Source organism: Zalophus californianus, chromosome 9, assembly GCF_009762305.2.
Source record: "Zalophus californianus isolate mZalCal1 chromosome 9, mZalCal1.pri.v2, whole genome shotgun sequence".
Classification (NCBI taxonomy): Eukaryota; Metazoa; Chordata; class Mammalia; order Carnivora; family Otariidae; genus Zalophus; species Zalophus californianus.
Window position 1 is genome coordinate 51,182,314 of NC_045603.1, and position 20,345 is coordinate 51,202,658.

General features: G+C 40.2%; 1 protein-coding gene across 1 annotated transcript in view; it reads left to right on the plus strand.

Moving 5' to 3' along the window:
• Positions 1-9,961: 9,961 nt before the first annotated feature.
• GNS (glucosamine (N-acetyl)-6-sulfatase) overlaps positions 9,962-20,345 on the plus strand; it is a 54,338-nt gene continuing 43,954 nt past the window's right edge. Inside the window, exons 1-3 of the mRNA XM_027593913.2 lie at positions 9,962-10,313; positions 15,085-15,144; positions 17,992-18,198. Of these exons, the coding sequence (XP_027449714.1) occupies positions 10,125-10,313; positions 15,085-15,144; positions 17,992-18,198 (456 nt within the window). The 5' untranslated portion in view covers positions 9,962-10,124. The remainder of the gene's footprint in view (positions 10,314-15,084; positions 15,145-17,991; positions 18,199-20,345) is intronic.

A 20,345-nucleotide genomic window follows, 5' to 3' on the forward strand; every position in this document is an offset into this window, starting at 1 on the left:
GCTAACCTAAATTGACCAAGCTATTTTGTCTAATTTATTGTTTAGTGCCACATCCATGGTGATTACTTTCTGGTGAGCATAAATATGTCACACAATGATCTTCACACTTTGTGCCTATTCTTGCATGTCCATTCTTTTGCCTCTACCTCAAACCTCCCTATTTCCGATCTTCCAGTCATTTTCTTTCCATACTCATTATGGGGCCAGCCAAGGCCATTCACCACTATCATTGAATGCATATATATGCTAACCTCAGACCACCTCCCTTACCTTTTGGTCAGGTGCACCAATCAAAGTCTTGCCCATTAGGATGGTTTTCTCTTACCACTGTCATTCAAGGCCAGTCCTGAGTGAGGCTGTAATGCAACCCACCATCCATTTCTACCCAGCACCAATATACCAAGCTGTTCTAGCCATAAACCAAGTTTAGACTTTCTCCTCCTCCTTTGGGTGCTGGGCGATATGGGAGTCTGGGCTACCTTTTCAATGCACTTGTTTATGCCCTCTGATCTTGCTCATGCTTGGTTCCAGATGTAACAGTTCATCACATGTGAAATTACTGCTGATCCTGACCAACTCTGACTTGGCAGGTCCAAGGGGACACACTCATGATGGGAAGCATGGTCATTTGGTGTCTCATGGCTAAGAGTTCTATCTCTATCAGTGCTCAGTACACCAGGAGCTGTTTTTCAAAAGATGTGTAGTTCCTGCTGTAGATAACATGACCCTGCTCCCAAACCCCAGGGGTCTGCATTGTAATTTTCTCACTGGGGCTTGTTCCACGTTGCATCTTTTCTCATCAGTGACACCTGGAATATCATAGGGTCTGCCAGAGTGTATGGCGCAAGGAAAAGGGTTACTTGTCTCACAGGTGGGACCTGCCACAAGGATGGACTTCAAGATGTGGACCCTGTAGTTGCACATAGTCTCACCCTCAGAAGGTCCCCACACTTGGCTTATGCTTTGGGACCACCAACTTGAAATTATTAACAATTTTATCTTTGAACTTGTGTTTTGAAAATAAAGTCCAATGGGACATGTGCATGAGCAGAAGAGATAAACTAGGACAAGCAGTACAGTAAGCAGGGGTCATGCACCAAGGAATTGTCACATGCTCACGCTTCAGGGCAGTCAGGGAGTCTCAGGGCCCCAAGGTGGCCAAAAAAGACCAGAGCCCAGACTGGTAGCAGCAACCGCAGAAAGAACATTGGAGAAGCAGCAGTGGTGGCAAGAGCAAAAGGAAGGGAAAGGGGCTCTACACAAGGCCAGTGCTGGGACCTGTTGTGGGGGTTCCCATATACTCCCCAAATCCCATCTTTGTGATTTTTGCACAAATCTTTGAGAGCTACAATGGGAACTGCTCCTTTTCAGGCAATACACTTTGTCAGTGAATTATTACAAAATAAAAGCACACATGTGAACACTGAAATCAAGCAAATCAGAGAATTATTTGAATTATTAGAATTTAGAGTTTAGAATTCTCCAAAGAGTTTAGAAAACTTCTGCAACATGGCAAATCAAATACCCACAAGCTTATAAATAAAAAATAACACCATTTTCATGTGAAACTCCAGACGAACCAATTATTAATGATGAAAACAATTTAAAATTAATTTTTCCTTGTAATTGAAGATGCAGTGATAGAATGAATAGACAGACACCTTCAATTACTATATATTAAAGTTTGAAGTCACTTGAGATTTCTTGTGCACCCTCCACAAGTTACAAGAAATGTCAAAGGAAACATCACAATGTAACTATCATACCAGTGACAATTTTACAATTGCAAAATTACAATAACTTATGATTTACATTTAAAATTAAATTCATATCTTGGGCGCCTGGGTAGCTCAGATGGTTAAGCGTCTGCCTTCAGCTCAGGTCATGATCCCAGGGTCCTAGGATCGAGTCCCGCATCAGGCTCTCTGCTCAGTGCAGAGCCTGCTTCTCCCTCTCCCTCTGCCATTTCCTCTGCTTGTGCTCTCTAGCTCTATATCTCTGTCAAACAAATAAATAAAATCTTTAAAAAAATTAAATTAGGGGTGCCTGGGTGGCTCAGTCGTTAAGCATCTGCCTTCGGCTCAGGTCATGATCCCAGGGTCCTGGGATTGAGCCCTGCATCGGACTCTCTGCTCCGTGGGAGGCCTGCTTCTCCCTCTCCCACTCCCCCTGCTTGTGTTCCCTCTCTCGCTGTGTCTCTCTCTGTCAGATAAATAAATAAAATTTTTAATTAAAAAATTAAATTAAATTAAAAATTAAAAAATTAAATTAAATTCATATCAAAATAAAACTGATCTACAAGAAGATTTACATGTATTTTTTAAAAAGATTTTATTTATCTATTTGAGAGAGAGTGAGAGAGATCACAGAGGGAGAGGGAGAAGCAGACTCACCACTGAGCAGGGAACCCAATGCAGGGCTCAATCCCAGGACCCTGGGATCATGACCTGAGCTGAAGGCAGACGCTCCACCGACTGAGCCATCCAGGTGCCCCTATTTTATTATATTTTTAAGTAGGTCCCACACCCAGTGTGGAGCCCAAAGCCACCCAGGCACGCCAAGATTCACATGCCTTTAGAAAAATTATTCCACAAGAATCATCAGTTCCACGTGTTCTAAAATTTCTATTTGGAAATAATCTATCAAAAATTTTTCCTTTTGTTATACAGCCTATAAAATACTCTTACTAGCTCCAGTAATAGTTACATCAGAAGAAAGATCCTCCTTAAAATTAAAAATTATTAACAAACTTGTATCCTCTGCTGTGGGAGTCAGGTGTCACTGAAGGCCTGGAGCCCCCACCTCCCCTTCAAGGACACAGTATGTGGGTGTAGGCTGTTTTTTTAAATGACCAAAGTAGTTCAAAAGTTAGCAACTTTCTTACACGCTTGAGGTAAGGGTGATTGGGGCTTTAAGAATAAGGTCCTGTTGGGGCTGCTGGAAGCCTGGGGACATCTCATATTACCATTCTTGGGGGGGTTGTGTTTTCCATGGTATCTAAGAGGAGCACTGACCTCTGAACATTAGTGTATCCCATGAGTCAGATTAAATCCCAGGCCCCTCAAATGCTGTGAATGTTGCTAGTGGTCATTACCAAGATCAGAAACCATGTATTCCATTCTTGATGGAATACAAGTGTTGGGCAGTCACACTGATGGAAAGTGCCCTAGCCCTTGGGGAGAGAGAGCCAGCGTCTTGCCAGCACTCAGGGGAGGGTGGGCTGCTGGCTGCCTGTCTGGCCTCTCTCCATAGGCCTGCGGAAGGGCTCCAGGCCCCGGGCCCGGGGCCCCTGGCCAAGGCCCCTGACCCAGAGTACCTGAGCTGTCCAGTCACCTGCCTCCTCTTACGGGACTCAGGATGGGAGAGTGTAACTGTGTCCGTTTCAGATTTTCCTCTTCATCTTTACCGCGAATAAACACCTGAAGACAAACCATAAAAAAAAATTATCATTACTATTAATTATATCAAATGAAGTGGCTAAAAGTATACATCTTGATGGCCTAAGAAAAGAATTTGCAGGAAAGCAAGCCAGAAAAAAACATATTAACAGTCAAGATATCACATTAATAAAATATCAATGTTGATTGGATATATAAATTATAACACCAAAAATGTTAATTGTAGTTTGTAAGATTATGGTGTTACTCATGTATCACTATAATCCCCATTGCATTTTGTTAGTAATATAATATTTTTATTTATTTATTTTTAAAGATTTTACTTATTTATTTGACAGAGAGAGACACAGCGAGAGAGGGAACACAAGCAGGGGGAGAGGGAGAGGGAGAAGCAGGCTTCCCGCGGAGCAGGGAGCCCGATGCGGGGCTCGATCCCAGGACCCCGGGATCATGACCTGAGCCGAAGGCAGATGTTTAACAACTGAGCCACCCAGGCACCCCGGTAATATAATATTTTTAAAAGGATTTATACTTTGGCACCTTTAGTGGCACTTTCCCCCCACATTTTTATTTCACACTAGGCCCCACAGATATCACAGCCGGCCCTGTCTGCTCTAGCATGCTTTCCTGCTCCAGGCCCCACTCAAAGCTGGCAGGCTTTCGTGTCACTCAGTATACAGGCTGAGGCAGTATTCCTAGGTCAAATAAGTTGCATACAGAATACAAAAAGGTCAAACAAGCACTGTGCTTCCTTCTTTGTAATAAGAAAAGCAAGATGCAGCAATTTGTTTTTACTTCGAAGGCAATGACGTGGCTTACCCCTGGACACCTACCATCCTTTAGTGAAGTGCCAAGCAGGCTCCCTGCTCAGCGGGAAGCCTGCTTCTCCCTCTCCAGCTCCCCTGTTTGTGACCCCTCTCTGTCAAATAAATAAATAAAATCTTTAAACAAAATTGCAGTATGTTAGCTGCCTCTTCTTCATCCTGCCTGGACAGCATGTCATCAATGCAATGGATGGATATGCTATTCAGCAGGATGCCCAGACAATCTAAATCTGTTTAGACTATGACATATACTTATACAAGAGGTGTTTTAAAATCCCCAACCTGTTAATTCCTTCATCTGTGTCATTTATTATGTTTCCATTGACTGATTTTTCCTTGGTTATGGGTCTATTTTCTTATTTGATATCCTGTGTAATCCTGGGAATTTCATACTGATGAGCATCTAGATTTTGTAGTTTTCCTTTGAAGAGTGTGGATCCTTGTTCTCAAAGGCAAGTTAAATTTCTTGCAGATCAGCTTGATATTTTTATATTTAAACTTTGTCATTGTAGGGGCACCTGGGTGGCTCAGTCGGTTGTATCTGACTCTTGATTTCAGCTCAGATCATGGTCTCAGGGTCATTAGATCAAGCCCCTCACCAGGCTCTGTGCTCAGTGGGGGGGGTCTGTTTGAGATTCTTTCTCTCCCTCTGCCCCTCTGCGCCCCGACCCTGCTCTCTCTCTCTCTCTCTAAAATAATAAATAAATAAATCTTTAAAAAATAAATAAACGTTGTCATTGCAGGTATACAGTACTTTTCACTCATGATAATTTAGCCCTACTACTAGGATATGACCTTTTTGGGTTCTCTATTAAATAGCCCTGATGACAAAAGAAGACTCTCTTCTGGCTGGTTGGATCTCAAATATCTCCTCTGAGAATTCTTACATCTCCTTGGTTATTCATTGCCTTACGTTATATATGATAGCTTCACCCTACACATGTACATCTTAGTGTTCAACAAAATCTCAAAAAGATATTTGCAGATTTATGGAGCTTTTCCTCCTCTTTGGAACTTTGTCTCCCAACTTCCAGCTACCTCAGCCTCCCCCAAACTTAATCTCTCTCCCCTCAACTCATCTTTGTTCTACATAGGATCCTCTTTCTGGCTACCTGGTTCAGAATGTGCCTACAAACTGAAAGTGGGGACAACTGTTTCCTTTTTACACATGGATCATAGTCCCGCACTAACTGTTGTCCATTGTGTGAAACATATTTTGTCCTGTTTTCTGGTTGTCTATTACAAAAAGGTTAGTGTGCCCTATTATTCCATCATGGTCAGAGATGGAGGTCTTAAGGTTATTAAATATTTAAGTTAAAGATATTTTTACTTCAAAGGTCATGATAAAAAGTAGTGTTGTACCCATAAGGGAAATCTTATGGGAATTCTTCAACTAATAGCTGGGTTTAATCCATTTTTGCTTAAGGTGTAGGAAAAAAATTTAAAAATTTTAAAAGTGACTTATTTTACCACAATTTATGAAAAGTTAATTTAAATAATGGAAAAATGTTCTTAAAATTTTTCAAAGACTTTTTTTTTAAGATTTTATTTATTTATTTGACAGAGAGAGACATAGTGAGAGCAGGAACACAAGCAGGGGGAGCGGGAGAGGGAGAAGCAGGCTTCCTGCAGAGCAGGGAGCCCAATGTGGGACTCGATCCCAGGACCCTGGGATCATGACCTGAGCTGAAGGCAGACGCTTAACGACTGAGCCACCCAGGCGCCCTCAAAGACCTTATTTTTAAGTAACCTGCACACCCAATATAGGGCTTAAACTCACAACCCTGAGACCAAGAGATGCATGCTCTAGCAACTAAGCCAACCAGACATCCTGATGGGAAAATGTTTTGGGGTTTTTTTGTTTTCTGTTTAAAAAAAAAAAACTACATTTTTTACATTCTTTTTTAAGATTTTATGTGTTCATTTGAGAAAGAGAGTGTGCAAAAGTACAAGTGGGGGGGAGGGGCAGAAGGAGAGAGACAAGCAAACTCCCCAATGAGTGCAGAGTCCGACTCAGTGCTCCATCCCAGGACCCTGAGATCATGACCTGAGCTGAAGTCTGATGCTTAACCAACTGAGCCACCCAGGCGCCCCTCATGGAAAAATGTTTTCAAAAGTGGTAAATCAAATATATAACCAGACACCAAATAATATTACATATTTTATTCTGGATGTGACAAACTGATCAGTTGTCAATTATTGTTCACTACTCCTCTAATAGGAACCCCTATTAGCAATTTTTAACTTTTGTACCCAACTGAAACATTTATGAGACTTTATTCAACAAGGTGAAAAAATATTTGAGCTATTTTAATCTGCGGTTGAACAACATTTACAGTCATACGTCAGCACAACTATTATGATGATTAGAACAAAGGGCTACATGCTCTTTAAAAATAACTTTGCAGGGGCGCCTGGGTGGCTCAGATGGTTAAGTGTCTGCCTTCTGCTCAGGTCCTGATCCCAGGGTCCTGGGATCGAGCCCTGCATCTCGCTCCTGGCTTAGTGGGGAGCCAGCTTCTCCCTCTCCCTCTGTCTCTCTCCCTGCTCACGCTCTCTCTCTCTCTCTCTATCCCTGTGTCTCAAATGAATAAATAAAATCTTAAAAAAAATAAAATAAAATAAAAACAACTTTGCAGGGGCACCTAGGTGGCTCAGGTCATGATCTTAGGGTCTTGAGATTAAGCCTGGTGTTGGGCTCCACGCTCAGTGGGGAGTCTTCCTGAAGATTCTCTCCCTCTGCCCCTTCCCCCTTAACTCTCTCGAATAAATAAATAAATAAGATGTTTTTTAAAAAATACAAACTTACCTAACAGTTGATAAAACCCAAACATAATATTTTAACTGTCATTTAGAAAGACACTTTGGAACATTTCAATTAAACAACTGAAAAATTTCAGACTCCTGACGTAGATGTATATAGTAGGCGCCCTCTTATGTCATCTTTATTTTATTAAAGCACTGAGATAAAACTGAGGTAAAAAAAATCATGAATATTAAATCAAAGTGATAAAGATGAGTGAGAAAATAAAAAGAAATTATCCTGACATTGAAAAGTAAATAATCATTTTTTTGCAGATCATAACAAAAACAGGAATGGTGGAAGAGATAAATTGCAAATGAAAGTAATAAATAGTTTGATAATCAATTTGTGAAGAAAGTGAATCATATAAACTCATTAAAAATATTAAATTTATTTTTGATTTGACCTCAAATTGACATGAAGAGGATATAAACTCATAATACATGATTACAATAAGTATGTGTGTGTGTGTGTATAACCAATAATGAACTGAGGATGAAAAAAATTTCTTAACTATCAGTAATAAAAAATGAATACTGATCAACTATACTAGAGAAAAGACTAAATTATCTTCTTATTCTCTCTATAGAATATATTATAAAGCCACTGTCATATGAAGGTATGATTGATGTGTACGTAGCCATAAAATGTTGCAGGGGGGAAGCATGGAGAGGTGTGTCTGGTAGCTCAGTAATAAAAATATTATATTTTAAAATTTTGCATTTGTAATTTGTAATATTTTTCAACTTTTAAAAATCTATAATATGGTTATTTCTTTTCTTAGTCCAAATAAATATTCACCTTTTGCACCTAATTTTGTATTTATAATTGTTATTCTTTTACTTAAGGAGCCACCCTTGCCAAATTGTATACATATAAGCTTCAAACCCCACAAAATCTGGATTTGTTCTCTTATCCTCATCCATTCTTGTCTCTTCTAATCTGTACACCACACCACAGCATAAAGGACCCTATACAAATTCATGTATGATTTTATTTCTCCCCTACTCTTCAAGTGATTTCCCATTAGCCTTATGATGAAGACCAAAATCCTTGACATAGGATCTGGGCCCTGTCTACCTCTCCACCTCCTTCTCTCCCTCTGCTCCAACTACACTGGCATCTTTTAGTTCTTTGAATACACTACCTCAAGATCTTTGCACATGCTGTACCCTGTGCCTAGGAGACATTCTACCACCCCACTGTCCCATTAACAAATTATCTCCTATTTAGACTCCCCAGGGCCACTGAAAGTTTACTTCCTCAACGAATCCTTAAATTAGGTCAGCCCCCCACCTCCTTAAATGTTCATTGCTCTCTTTACTTTTCCTTCATAGCATGTCTCCTTATTTGTAATTATACACCTCTGTGATTATTAGATTGTATATATTTCTGCAACTAGACTGCAAGTTCCATGAAAAAGGAACAGTGTTTCCTCAGCATTAGTCTAGCATCTGCAATAAAGCTGGCCCTTAATTATACAATCTCTGCCATCAAATAGTTCATAATCTAGCCTTGTACTAAGAACAGTGATATAATCTTAAAATCTGGGGCATCAATGCAAGTTCTTTTTTGTGCCAGAAGTCTTCATGGAAGTCTTGATTTCTTAGGGATTATTGTACCAGCTTGCAAAATGAGCCTAGTTTGAGGTTGTAACCCAGTACCATGGTCATCTGGGAACTACTCTGACCAGATTCCCAGAATAATTTTTCTTGCAGTGGACCTTTACTTCATTTTGTAAAGATTCTCTTGCCTTCTGTAAGCCTTTTTTTTTTTTCCAAAAAGGTAACACTTCCTTTTGTGTAAGGCTTATAGTTGTATATATGCCATTTCAAAGTACTTCCACAATTATTTTTACCTAATAGTATAGTGCTTTCATGAGTTTTAAAACACTTTTTATGCCGGATGGTCTAGCTTAGAGAAAATACACTTTGTTAGGAGCCAGGAGGTACAGGTTGTTGCTGTAAGCTGGGAATAAGGCTTGACCCCTCACCTTGCCAGGGATAATTCTGTTTTCATAGACTTCAGCAGAGGGTTGAGGTAGAGCTGTGCTAGAGCTACCACAGAAATATTTGGAGCCTTAGTTCATGGAATTTTTCCCCCTAAAGATTACTTAATGTGGTTGGGTAACCATGTTTCAGGGGTTTTGTTTTTGTTCAATGTGCATATTCTCCAACATCTTCTAAGAGGGCTTTCAAAAATTCACCGAGTAATATTAGGTTGTCAGGATATCCCTAAGTTGTTTGCTTGTTTGAAATCACGTTATCAGCTGAGGCTTGGAGTTAAGAAAGCTGACTCAGAATCCAGCTTCAAATGTAATAGGTGAGTTGTAGAGAAAATTAGAAATGATTAAATATAAGGGCCCTCATAAGTGTCTGTTGACTCGAAGATAAAATACGATAGAGACCAGACTTTTGCCCATAAGCTGATCTTACTATCTGGTAGGTACATTCTTCCCTTCTCTTAATCGCTTACTGTGAGCTGATTCCCTCCTCCATTTCATCTTATCGTCTCTCCATTTTAGTATGTACGTATGTATTTATTTATTTATCTATTTAGCGAGTGAGCGAGCACAAGCAGGGGGAACAGCAGAGGGAGAGAGAAACAGACTCCCCGCTGAGCAGGGGGCCTCATGCGGGGCTCGATCCCAGGACCCCGGATCATGACCTAAGCCGAAGGCAGCCGCCTAACCAACTGAGCCACACAGGCGCCCCACCTTCGCTCCATTTTAATCCTTGCACCAAGCGTTCACATTCACATCGCCCGAGAACCCAACCCGAGCCTCAGACTGAAGAAAATGCAAATCGCCCTCTCCGACCCGCTCTTCGCCCCCTTCCGGTTTCCGGGCCGCGGATCCGTCCTCCCTCCTTTTCCGCCCGCAGGCCCACCCCGTCGGTCCTCACGTGACCGCAGGGCGTGCTCCGCCCCCTGTCCCCGGTTCACGTGATCGTGCTAGGGGAGAAAACGCCTGACCCCAGCCCCCGGCCTGTTCCGGGCAGCCCTCTTCCTCCGGCGTTTCATCCGCCTTTCGCCCTTCAGTCACCTGCGCGTCCCTCTACTCGGTCCCGCGCCCCCCCCCCCCCCGGAGCCCTGTCCGCCATGTGGCTCCTGCCTCTGGCCCCAACTGGGCCCCGGCGGAACAGCCCCCGTCACCTGCCTTCCTGCAGCCCGGCGCTGCTGCTGCTGCTGGGGAGCTGCCTGGGGGTCTGTGGGGTGGTGGCGGGCTCTCGGAGGCCCAATGTGGTGCTGCTCCTCACCGACGACCAGGATGAAGTGCTCGGCGGCATGGTAACTCTTCTATTTCTGCCCCGCCCCTCCATCTCCCGGGCTGACCCCCAGGTTTCTTGTCCTCTTTTCCCCATCCCCACCCCAATTCCCTCAGCTGGCTGCCTTGGCCCAGGATAGTTTTGCTTTTGTCACGCCAGACCCCTTACGCAAGTTTGAGGGGCCGCAGGACTGTATTTCGTCTTCCTCCCGCGTCTCTTCTGAGTAGGCACACATGCACGCACCACACACAGCTCCTAGTCTGGACCTTAGTGCTGCGGAGTTCGCGTTCATAGCTCAAGATAAACAGGTGGACGCCAGTTAGGGATGGGCTGGACCAAGGAGGAGCAGGTGCTAGCTAAGAGCACGCAAGCTGTGTTTTTCTTTTATTAGAGGATCTGAGGACAAGTCCAGCCCTCTCTTTGAAGGACCTAGGACACCTCTGTATTTGTCTCCGTGTACAATGTCTGTGCCTGATATTTGTAAAATAAGTGCTGAAATGAACTAATCTGGTAGGTAGGTTGTCGAACTATCGAGGGTGCGCTTTGCCTCACAAGAATCGAGAAAATTCAATTAGCCTAACTGAACACCTGGCCGATGCATTCGCTACCATTGTCCGTGTTCCATTTTAAATGCGTTTGGTCATGAGACTTCATTCTTTCCCAGAGTGGATTTTGCTTCTGTATCTTAGAGTTCTGGAATTTATGACCTTCAGGAGCTTTCACCCAACCCCCTACTCATGGAGGCCCGAGAAAGTGGCTTTCCCAAGGCGCTTGAGTAGTTGAAACAGGTCAGAATCCTGACGAGTGCTCTGATTGGGTAGGGCATTTCTTTTATCTTTAAGAAAATATATATATCCTTTATTTCTTCGTTTCAGTTCTCTTTTTGCTTTCAGCTCAGTGTCCTTCAAACTGCCGATTTCAACCCATAAGTGAGTTGTGAAATTAGGTTAGTGAGTAGCTACCAGATTTTTACTTTCCTGTGGAATAAAGTAGAATAGAAAATGTCTGTGTGATACATGTGGTACATATGGTAAAGGTACACATATCCATATATATATTTCTGGTTGTGAATGAAAATGTATTTCTTACTCAGGGCTGTGTTCATGACTCTGAGAAACTTTTCTAGTTTGTTTCATCTGAAACATTGCGTTTTGACTCCACACTTCTTCCTGCCACATATGCCTCATTGCCTTTTAGTTTCTGCTCTGCCACATTGACGTTGAAGAGTCTTGACTTAATTGCCCTCCTGGAATTTACTTTGTTTTTCCCATTCCCACCACTACACTGACCCTCCTCACAAAATTCCTTGAAAAAAATTTGTGTGTGTGTGTCCTTGAAAAGTGTTTTGTCTAGAAAAGGCAATCCATCTCCATCAAAAATTAGTAATAGCTTAGTGACTAAAACAATTAAAAGGTCAAGCTTTTACATCTCTGTTGAAAACATAAATTTATCACTGAAATATAAGGTGTTCAGAATTGAGTTTCTTAATTCTTACCACAAATGTGGTCTGTGTAGATTTGAGTTATCTTCTCCTTAGCATGTTAGTCGTATTTGCTTCTTTAGTATCAGATTCTTTTTTATAGGTGCTTATACTAGAGAGAAGAGCCAAAATTGAGTGGAGGGAACAAGTCAAATTTAATGCTCCCAACTCACTGGGGTATTCTGGCTTCTCTTGTAGCCTTTTCCAGAGTATTCTACCACTAGTTGTCAAACAGGACTTGAAGGGAAAGCACTAAGACAATAACAGCATTTGAAAACCAACTTGGAGCTGTTAGAGTATGAAGTATTTTATACTTGTGCTTCAGTCATTACAGGAGTCCTCTGCTGTACGTATTGTCCTTCCCTTAAATAAGAGGAAAGTAATAACTTAGAGGGTGTTAAGTAACTTGGCCAAAGTTAGTATAGCTAATAAGTAGGAAAGCCTGGTGTCTTATGATCTCAAAGCCCCATTTTTTCTCATATTCTAGAATATTGTGATAATACTTACCAGATGTCATTCCACATACCCACATCAGCTACTCACTTATTATACCCACTTATTATACCTCAGATCAGAGATTCTGAAGATGATACTCAGGGACATTGTGTGTGTTGAGGGGGGGAGGTCATGGAAGTCCTTAATTTATACGTAATACTCTGTATTATATCTTCATTTTTGTGGAGAGAGTGAGGTCTGACAAAAAAGATTATGAATTGCTGCCATCGTTGGCAAAATGAACAGTAGTCCAATCAACCAGATCAGCTCAGGTCAAAGGATTATAGTGCTTGTGTGATTGTTTTTTCACGTAGAATCTTTCAGTCATCTTTGAAATCGTCTTTTATGCATCATCTTTAACATTGCACTGTATTTCTTGCAATATCATCTGTGGGACTTTGCTTAGGGAACAGTTCCTATTTTTTTATTTTACTTGAATGTTATTATGGCAGGATGATCACACTGTTCTTCACAAAAGCACAGCTTGCCCTTTTTAAAGTCATTCACTCTAGAAAAAGTGACATTTGGTCAAAACTTCAAGGAAGTGAAGGAAGGAGCCATGATGAAATATAGGGAAAGACTACATCATGTCTTTGCTTAAAAGCAAGGTGGTCTTTCGTTGTTAAAAGAAAAATTAGCCATAGATTATTAGAAATGTTAATATTTTATTTCAGAGCAGCTGTACATGGGAGCCAAAAAAGTAAATGACTCCTTAGGATTTTTATGGAAGGGATTTGCTTTGGAGGAGTAAAGTAACACATTTACCCGTATTCAGGTATAAGATTGGCTACTGCTTAAGCAATGTTGTACAGCCTTGACCTGACCAGCCTTGGAGTATCTTTTCTGACATCTTAAGGGTCCATTTTAGCATTCAGATTGCATGGACATGCACATTTTCAGTACAGTGTGGTTCTTGTTTAGGATTTGTTTGGTTTAGCACAGATTATGGTTATCACTGTACTAGTGTTAGCAGTATAAAAATTATGATCATTAATATAAATTTCTTACTGACACTAAAATCTGTGTTCCTGTGCAGCCCTGCATCATCTGCTGGCTCCTGCCTAACGCCTTGACCTTGTCTTATACCATAGTCTCCTTTACTTGCTGTGCTGCTTCTACCACATTCGCCGCCTTTCTGTTCCTCACATGTGCCTCTTCTCCAGCAGCCCTTGTTCTTGCTATTCACTCAGCCTGGAAGCACCTTCCCCTGGATCTTTGCATGGCTGGCCTCCTCATCATGTGACTCTGAGTGCCAAAGTTACCTCCTGAAAGAGGCCTGTCCTGACCACCCTTCTAAAGTAGTTTCCCCCTTTCCTCTCACCAGGTGTAAGCACGTCATCCTGGTTTATTCCGTTCATAGCACTTTTCACTGCCTGAAATGATTGTTTACCTGTTAGTTGTTTTAAGTCCCCAAGAGTACAAAGGTCATGAGGCTAAGGGCCTTCTGTCTTTTGTCCGTCCTGGTCTCCATCAGTGCCTGGCACACATTAAGTGTTTAACAAATGGGTTATAATCACACAGTATGGTCTTACTGTAAAGCAGATATTTCTTCAGTAGTTTTGCATATTTACCAGTTTGAGGATTAAGTCCCATATAATCAACTCACATAGTCCTTTCCCCACTTACACTTTGTATTCTTATTTCCCCTTCCTGTGTCATCATAATTCAGATTTCTTGTCAAACCAGTGTTTCATTCAGCCCAATATTCTTTACCTGAAGGTAGCACCCAGTGATGTTTTGTGGAGATCATAGCTGGTGACATTGCTTCTGAAGGTTAACAAAGACCTTATACATCTGTAGCATCTCCTGGGAAACTGTTATGGATCTACTCATGAAATTATGAAAGGTCTTCTTAAATAAATTAGAATCCTCATCCTTTTGAGCTTATGGGTTCTTTAGGTTTTTTACTATCTATATAAAACAGTGGGGGAGAGTCATTTATACAGTATTATAAACAAGACCCTTGTTAACGTAATTATACATTTAGATTATCTTTAAGGAATTACTGCACAATAAGGTATACTTAAAACACTAAATATGGTCTTAGATTTCAAAGGTACTTCAAAATCATCATGAACTGATTCATACAATACAACTAAAATTAGAGTCTCTTCAGTGGTACATTTTTGTTGTCTGGAATCTGAATAAAGATTGTTAGTGTTCCTTTTATTTGTATTTAAATGACCTTCTTCATACTTTTATCCTCACTCTAGGATTTGAGATTAATTGTTGTCAGTACTATTTGCCATCTGGTTCAAGTCCTTGCCTGAGGTAGTGATTGGTCTAGTGCATGAGGTTTTGAGCTTACAGTTGAAAAGCGTGCGTTTGGACTCCCATCACTGGATTTGTGATATTTGAGTCCTTTTCTGGGCTTCAGGACCTTATCTGGCTTTCGAACCTAGGCGTTATTTCTGTTTTAAAGGGTGGAAGGCTCCTTTCATCTCTTAGCCCACATCTTGCTCCTTAAAGATGAATTAATGGAGATCTGCCCTATCTATCTTGTGAGGGGGCTGGTGACGAAAGATAGCACCAAAATTTCTTTACATTGAAATCAGTATTGCTAGAATAATGCAACAATGAGCTGTGAACTTTCCCTTCCTTCAGGCATTATGACCCCTTTAATCTTTTGCATGAGACATAACTGACTATAACCAAACCTGTTTGGTTCATCTCCAGAATCACACAGGACTCTTCTTCGTGGTTTCTTAGTGTCAAATGGAGCTGATCGTTGCAAATGAGATGCAAAAAACATGAGTTTTGGTCTGTGTGTTTTGTTTATTGGAGGAAATGGTTTAACAGATGATTATTTACTTCACAGACACCACTAAAGAAAACCAAGGCTCTCATTGGAGAAATGGGGATGACTTTCTCCAGTGCTGTAAGTTTTGAAGTTAACTTAATTTTGTGAGACTTTCTGTTCATGTTCTAAGAAGAAGCACTCTCTTTTGGGGAGTCTAATCTCTGTGGTTTTTTCCCTAGTTAAATGCCTGATCTAAAGGAAGGACTTTATTTAATGTGATTTAAATTCTTTTAATTGAAATACTACTTTTTACGAATTGAACCTTAATTGTAGGTATTTTCTAAGCCAGTTTGATTTATAGCTCAGAACTAGAGAATTTTCTTTAAAGCCTCACTGTTTGAGGTTTGAAATGGATTGGAATAATCAAGTTAACGTTCATGCTGTGTAAATTGCTTTGTGGTCAACGCTTGCGGGCCACTTTACAAAGCCCAGTTAACCCTGACAGTCAAACCTGAGAAAGGTAATAGTAACCAAACAAAACAAACATCTGTGTGTGTATATATACACATATATGTGTGTATGTGAAATATAAATATATATATATGTATATATAAACGTAGGTGCGGGGCGCCTGGGTGGCTCAGTCAGTTAAGCGTCCGACTGTTGAGCTCAGCTCAGGTCTTGATCTCAGGGTTGTGAGTTCAGGCCTGGTGTGGAGCCCAGATGAAGGAAGGGAAGGAAAAAAGGAAGGAGATGCAAAGAGATGGAAAGATCCGTAATAAAATACTAACAAATCAAATTCAGGAACCATGCACATAACCAAGTAAGTAGTAGCCTAGCTTATCAGGAAATCCATTAAACAGCAAAACATAGTGTTTTGCTTAAGAGCACAGATTCTAGAGCTGGATCACCTAGTTTCGAATGCTCTCTCTGCCTCTTTTCTAACTGTGTGACGTTGGGCAAGTTATTAACCTTTCTGCGGCCCTTGGTTTCCCCATTTGTAACTGGGTGTACTAAAAGCTGTTTCGGGATTCTGTGATATTAAATGAGTAGATAGGTGTAAAGCGAGCACTTATATCAGCACCTGACTTATAGTACATACTGCATAATGGTAGTTGTTATATTGTCCAACAAGATCAGTAGTTGAAAGACAAAATCTTAATAGACGCTTGAAAGTCCTCTGAAATTTTAGCATCCTTTCCTGGTAATGTATTAAACTGTTAGAAGAATACATCCTTATTATGATGAGTATTTCAAACAAATAGCACACCTTATAGTTAAGGTGAAAGACTCAGGCCACTGCTATTAGAGATGAGACAGGGGCCTAATACTTGTAATTTAATGCTGTTCTGAATTGTCTAGTCATTGGCACAAGCCCTGCGGAATTAACTGGAATATTGGAAAGAGACACAATTATTATTTCCACTTCTTTGTATTTTCTACCTAGAAAACGTAGAATTGTTTGAAAACTTTTTAAATTACTAGAGTTTAGTAAAGTAGAAATGAAAAATAAAAATAATCTTCTCCTGTATAACCAGTTAGAGAAGTACTGAGGAGGAGAGAGAATAGAGCCCATTCATACAGCTGGAAAATGCAGACTCTAGGTATAGCTGGTGGTGGCCAGTAATGGTTAAGACCTATATAAATAAGGTTACAGAACTTTGTGCATGATGTAATAATAATACTTAATATGTAGACACACCCGTCATTTTCTGTGGGAAGACCCAGGATTAGTTTATCCTAATCAGAATCTCAACAAGATTTTTTTTTTAGGCTGAAAAAAGTGATTCTAAATTTATCTGGAATTATAAGTAGGTTAGAACAATCAAGGTAATTTCTTAAAGGAGGAAATTGCCCTTCCAGATAATAAAATGTAATATGAAGATACAGTAAACAGTGTGAGATTGATCAAAAAATAGGTCAGCAGACAAAAAAGCAAAAGGATTGAAAGGCTTGCCAATGTAAAAATTACAGAAGTCAAATATCTGACAAAATTTAAAAAGCAGAAGTAAAAAATGGCAAATATATGTAACATGACTGAATTCCTCCCTTAACTCAGATTATATGTACAAGAAGCTGATGCCCCAGGAGGAAAAAATGTACAAAGCACATGAACAAATCATTCACGTAAACACAGTTGGTCAGTATGCATGTGGAGAATGTTCATCCTCACCAGTATTTAAAAATGCCACATCCAGTTTGAAAGGCCAAAGAAATGCCGATTATTTAAAAGGGATGATATGTAATTGTGGCAAGGGTGTACTTGAATGAGCATTCTTTCCCTGCTGGTGAGAGTATAAACTAGTATTATTCTCTGTAAAGTGGCTTGGTGATGTGTACTAAGACGTATACAAATATTAGGTAGAATGGGCAAAGTTTATTGATGATAGTAGCTAATAGAAATATAATTAGAGTAGAAAGAATAATCTATGTCCAGTGTATTAAGTGATACAGGAAATATATAAAGCTACAGATTATCCTGAAAATGAACCTGTGCCTCTCAGCTACATTAGATTCAAGTAATAGTCTTTATTTTTGGTTAAGACCTAGCTCCTAGAGGCGCCTGGGTGGCTCATTCAGTTCAGGGTCCTACTCTTGATCTCAGCTCAGGTCTTGATCTCAGGGTCTTGAGTTCAAGCCCCATTTTGGGCTCCACACTGGGCATAGAGCCTACTTAAAAAAAAGACCTAGCTCCTGTCCTGTAAATGTTTCTTTGGCAGATGAGATTGGAATAACTTATTCTGCAGAAAGAAACCCAACTGAAAAATCTGTTCTCTTGGTTTCTTTTATCTGGTTTACTTCCTACTGTGTGACTTAAAACAGCTCAGAAGTGTGTCGTGTTACCAAAAAAAACCCAAAAAACTCTATTCCATGGGAAACTTGAAATTCAAAGAGTATTAAGTAGCTTTCTTTACTCTCTTTAGAAATGATGAGAAATCCATCTTTCTTGTGTAACTTGGTTTTTTGCTTCTGTTCTCTTTGTAGTATGTGCCAAGTGCTCTTTGCTGCCCGAGCAGAGCCAGTATCTTGACAGGGAAATACCCACATAATCATCACGTTGTTAACAACACTTTAGAGGGGAACTGCAGTAGTAAGTCTTGGCAGAAGATCCAAGAACCAAATACTTTCCCAGCAATTCTCAGATCGATGTGTGGTTATCAGACCTTTTTCGCAGGGAAATACTTAAATGAGGTAGGTTGAATGATCTAATTATTCCTTTAAAAAAAAAAGGTTTATAAATGTGAATTAATGTAATTCATGTTGTCTTTTAGTTACTATCCATTTGAGTCATGTTAAAATGTTTTTGGTATATGTTGTTTTCTCCTAATCTGCCCATTAAACAAGAATTTACTTACATGAGCATGTTTACATGATTTAAGTACTGTAGTTCTTCTTCCTTTAAATAGCCTCATAGCATTTATTTAAAAGTTGTCCTATGACTGCTGCTATCTGATGCATCTTCCCCTTTTTCTTCAAGAATTTTGCTTCTCATGTGGCTGTCATGGTATCTTTGTCTCCATTTCCCCTTTATCAGGATGAGAATGAAGAATTTTTTCCTCCTACCCCCTTTCCTGCATTATAACAACTTAAGACTTACTCCATTTTCTAACTTGAAAAAATGGGAGAGATCAGTGATAGAGGGAAAACACCCAGAGCCTGGGATATTCAGGCCACTAAAGCATATGGCTTAGTGGTGGATGTGCTGGCCTCTTGTGCGCCTGCATGGAGGGATACCCATTATAGCCTGCCAAGGCCAGATTTCATGGCCCCCGGGTTCACCACATTGGCCTTAGCTTTTTAGTCAGAGTTCAAACTTAAAGGAAATAGTTTATTTGAGAGTATCTCGGTTATCTCTTAGAGTAAAACTGGGGATGCAGGATAAAGAAAAGATGTACATTTTCTTAAAATACTTTATCCATGGTTGCTAGAGATACTAATATTTGATCTGAATTTTCTGTTCATTCTTCCCCTCCCCACAATAATTGGGAGAATTTGCAACCTAGTGAGTTTGAAGGAAGAGAAGTCAGTTTGAAAAGAATCATGAGAAATAAGTACCGACACTATGTTATTGAGATAAGGCTGTGGGTCATAAAGAGAATTTATACCACTTTGTATATCAAAGAACATTTAATTATATACAAAATTCGGAGAAATTCAATAAAATACAAAGATTTCTCATGTATTAAATTCTTCCTTAAATGGGCAATACTAAACCTTGTTGAGATAAAATGGGATGATTCTGTGGTCACTTAATTCATCTCATCAAATAAATTAAGCTCCAAAAGTAGGTTTCATCATCAGGACAAATGAAGTTATAGGCTGAGAGCTCACAGTCTGATTATTTAGGCTGTTGTTAGCCACAAGCTCAGTTGGAGTATTCAGTCTCTGCCTCAGGAAATGAACTCTGTGGCCTAAGCCATGCGGACTTTTTCTAGAAAGGGCCAGAAGTAAATATTTTGGGCTTTGCAGGCCGTATGTCTCTTTTGTGATGACAGTAGTCCCCGACACACACCTTATCCATGGGGGATGCTTTCCCAGACCCCCAGGAGATGCCTGAAACCACGATAGTACTAAACTTTATGTATACTGTTTTTATCTGTGTGTATGTACCTGTGATAAAGTTTAACTTCTAAGTTAGGCACAGTAAGAGATTAACAACAACTAATAACAAAATAGAACAATTGCAACCATATAATGCAATAAAAATTATGTGAATGTTGTGTCTCTCAAAATATCTTAGTGCACTGCACTCCCCCTTCCTGTGATGACATGAGGTGGTACAGTGCCTACATGATGCGATCACGTGAGGGCAATGACAGGCATCGGGACCTTCTGACAGGAAGATCATTTGCTTCTGGACTACAGTTGACCCCTGGTTAACTGAAACCATGGGAAATGAAACTGCAAATAATGGGGAGTCCTTTATTTGACTCTACCATCGTAGCATGAAAGCAGCAATAGACATACACAAATCAAAATGAGTGCATCTGTGTTCCAAAAAAACTTCATCACCGAAATTTCAATTTTCTAAAACTGTCACATGTCACAAAATATTCCTCTATTGATTGCTGTTTGTATTTTTTAATGGTTGGAAAAAAATTCTTAGCTTGCTGATCATACAAATAGTCGGCAGGCTAGATTTGGCCTGCTGGCCATAGTTTGCAAACTCCTGCTTCAGAAGTTCCTAGGATTATAGTGTTCTTTACTTTTTGACTGGATTTATGTGTTGGGGAAAATTGAGCACCTGGTTTCAGACACTGATCTAAAAGGATTCTAAAAGTTTCCTCTTTCTTTCTGATCTGGTCATGTCTAAGCATTTCTGATGTCCTGCTTGTCTT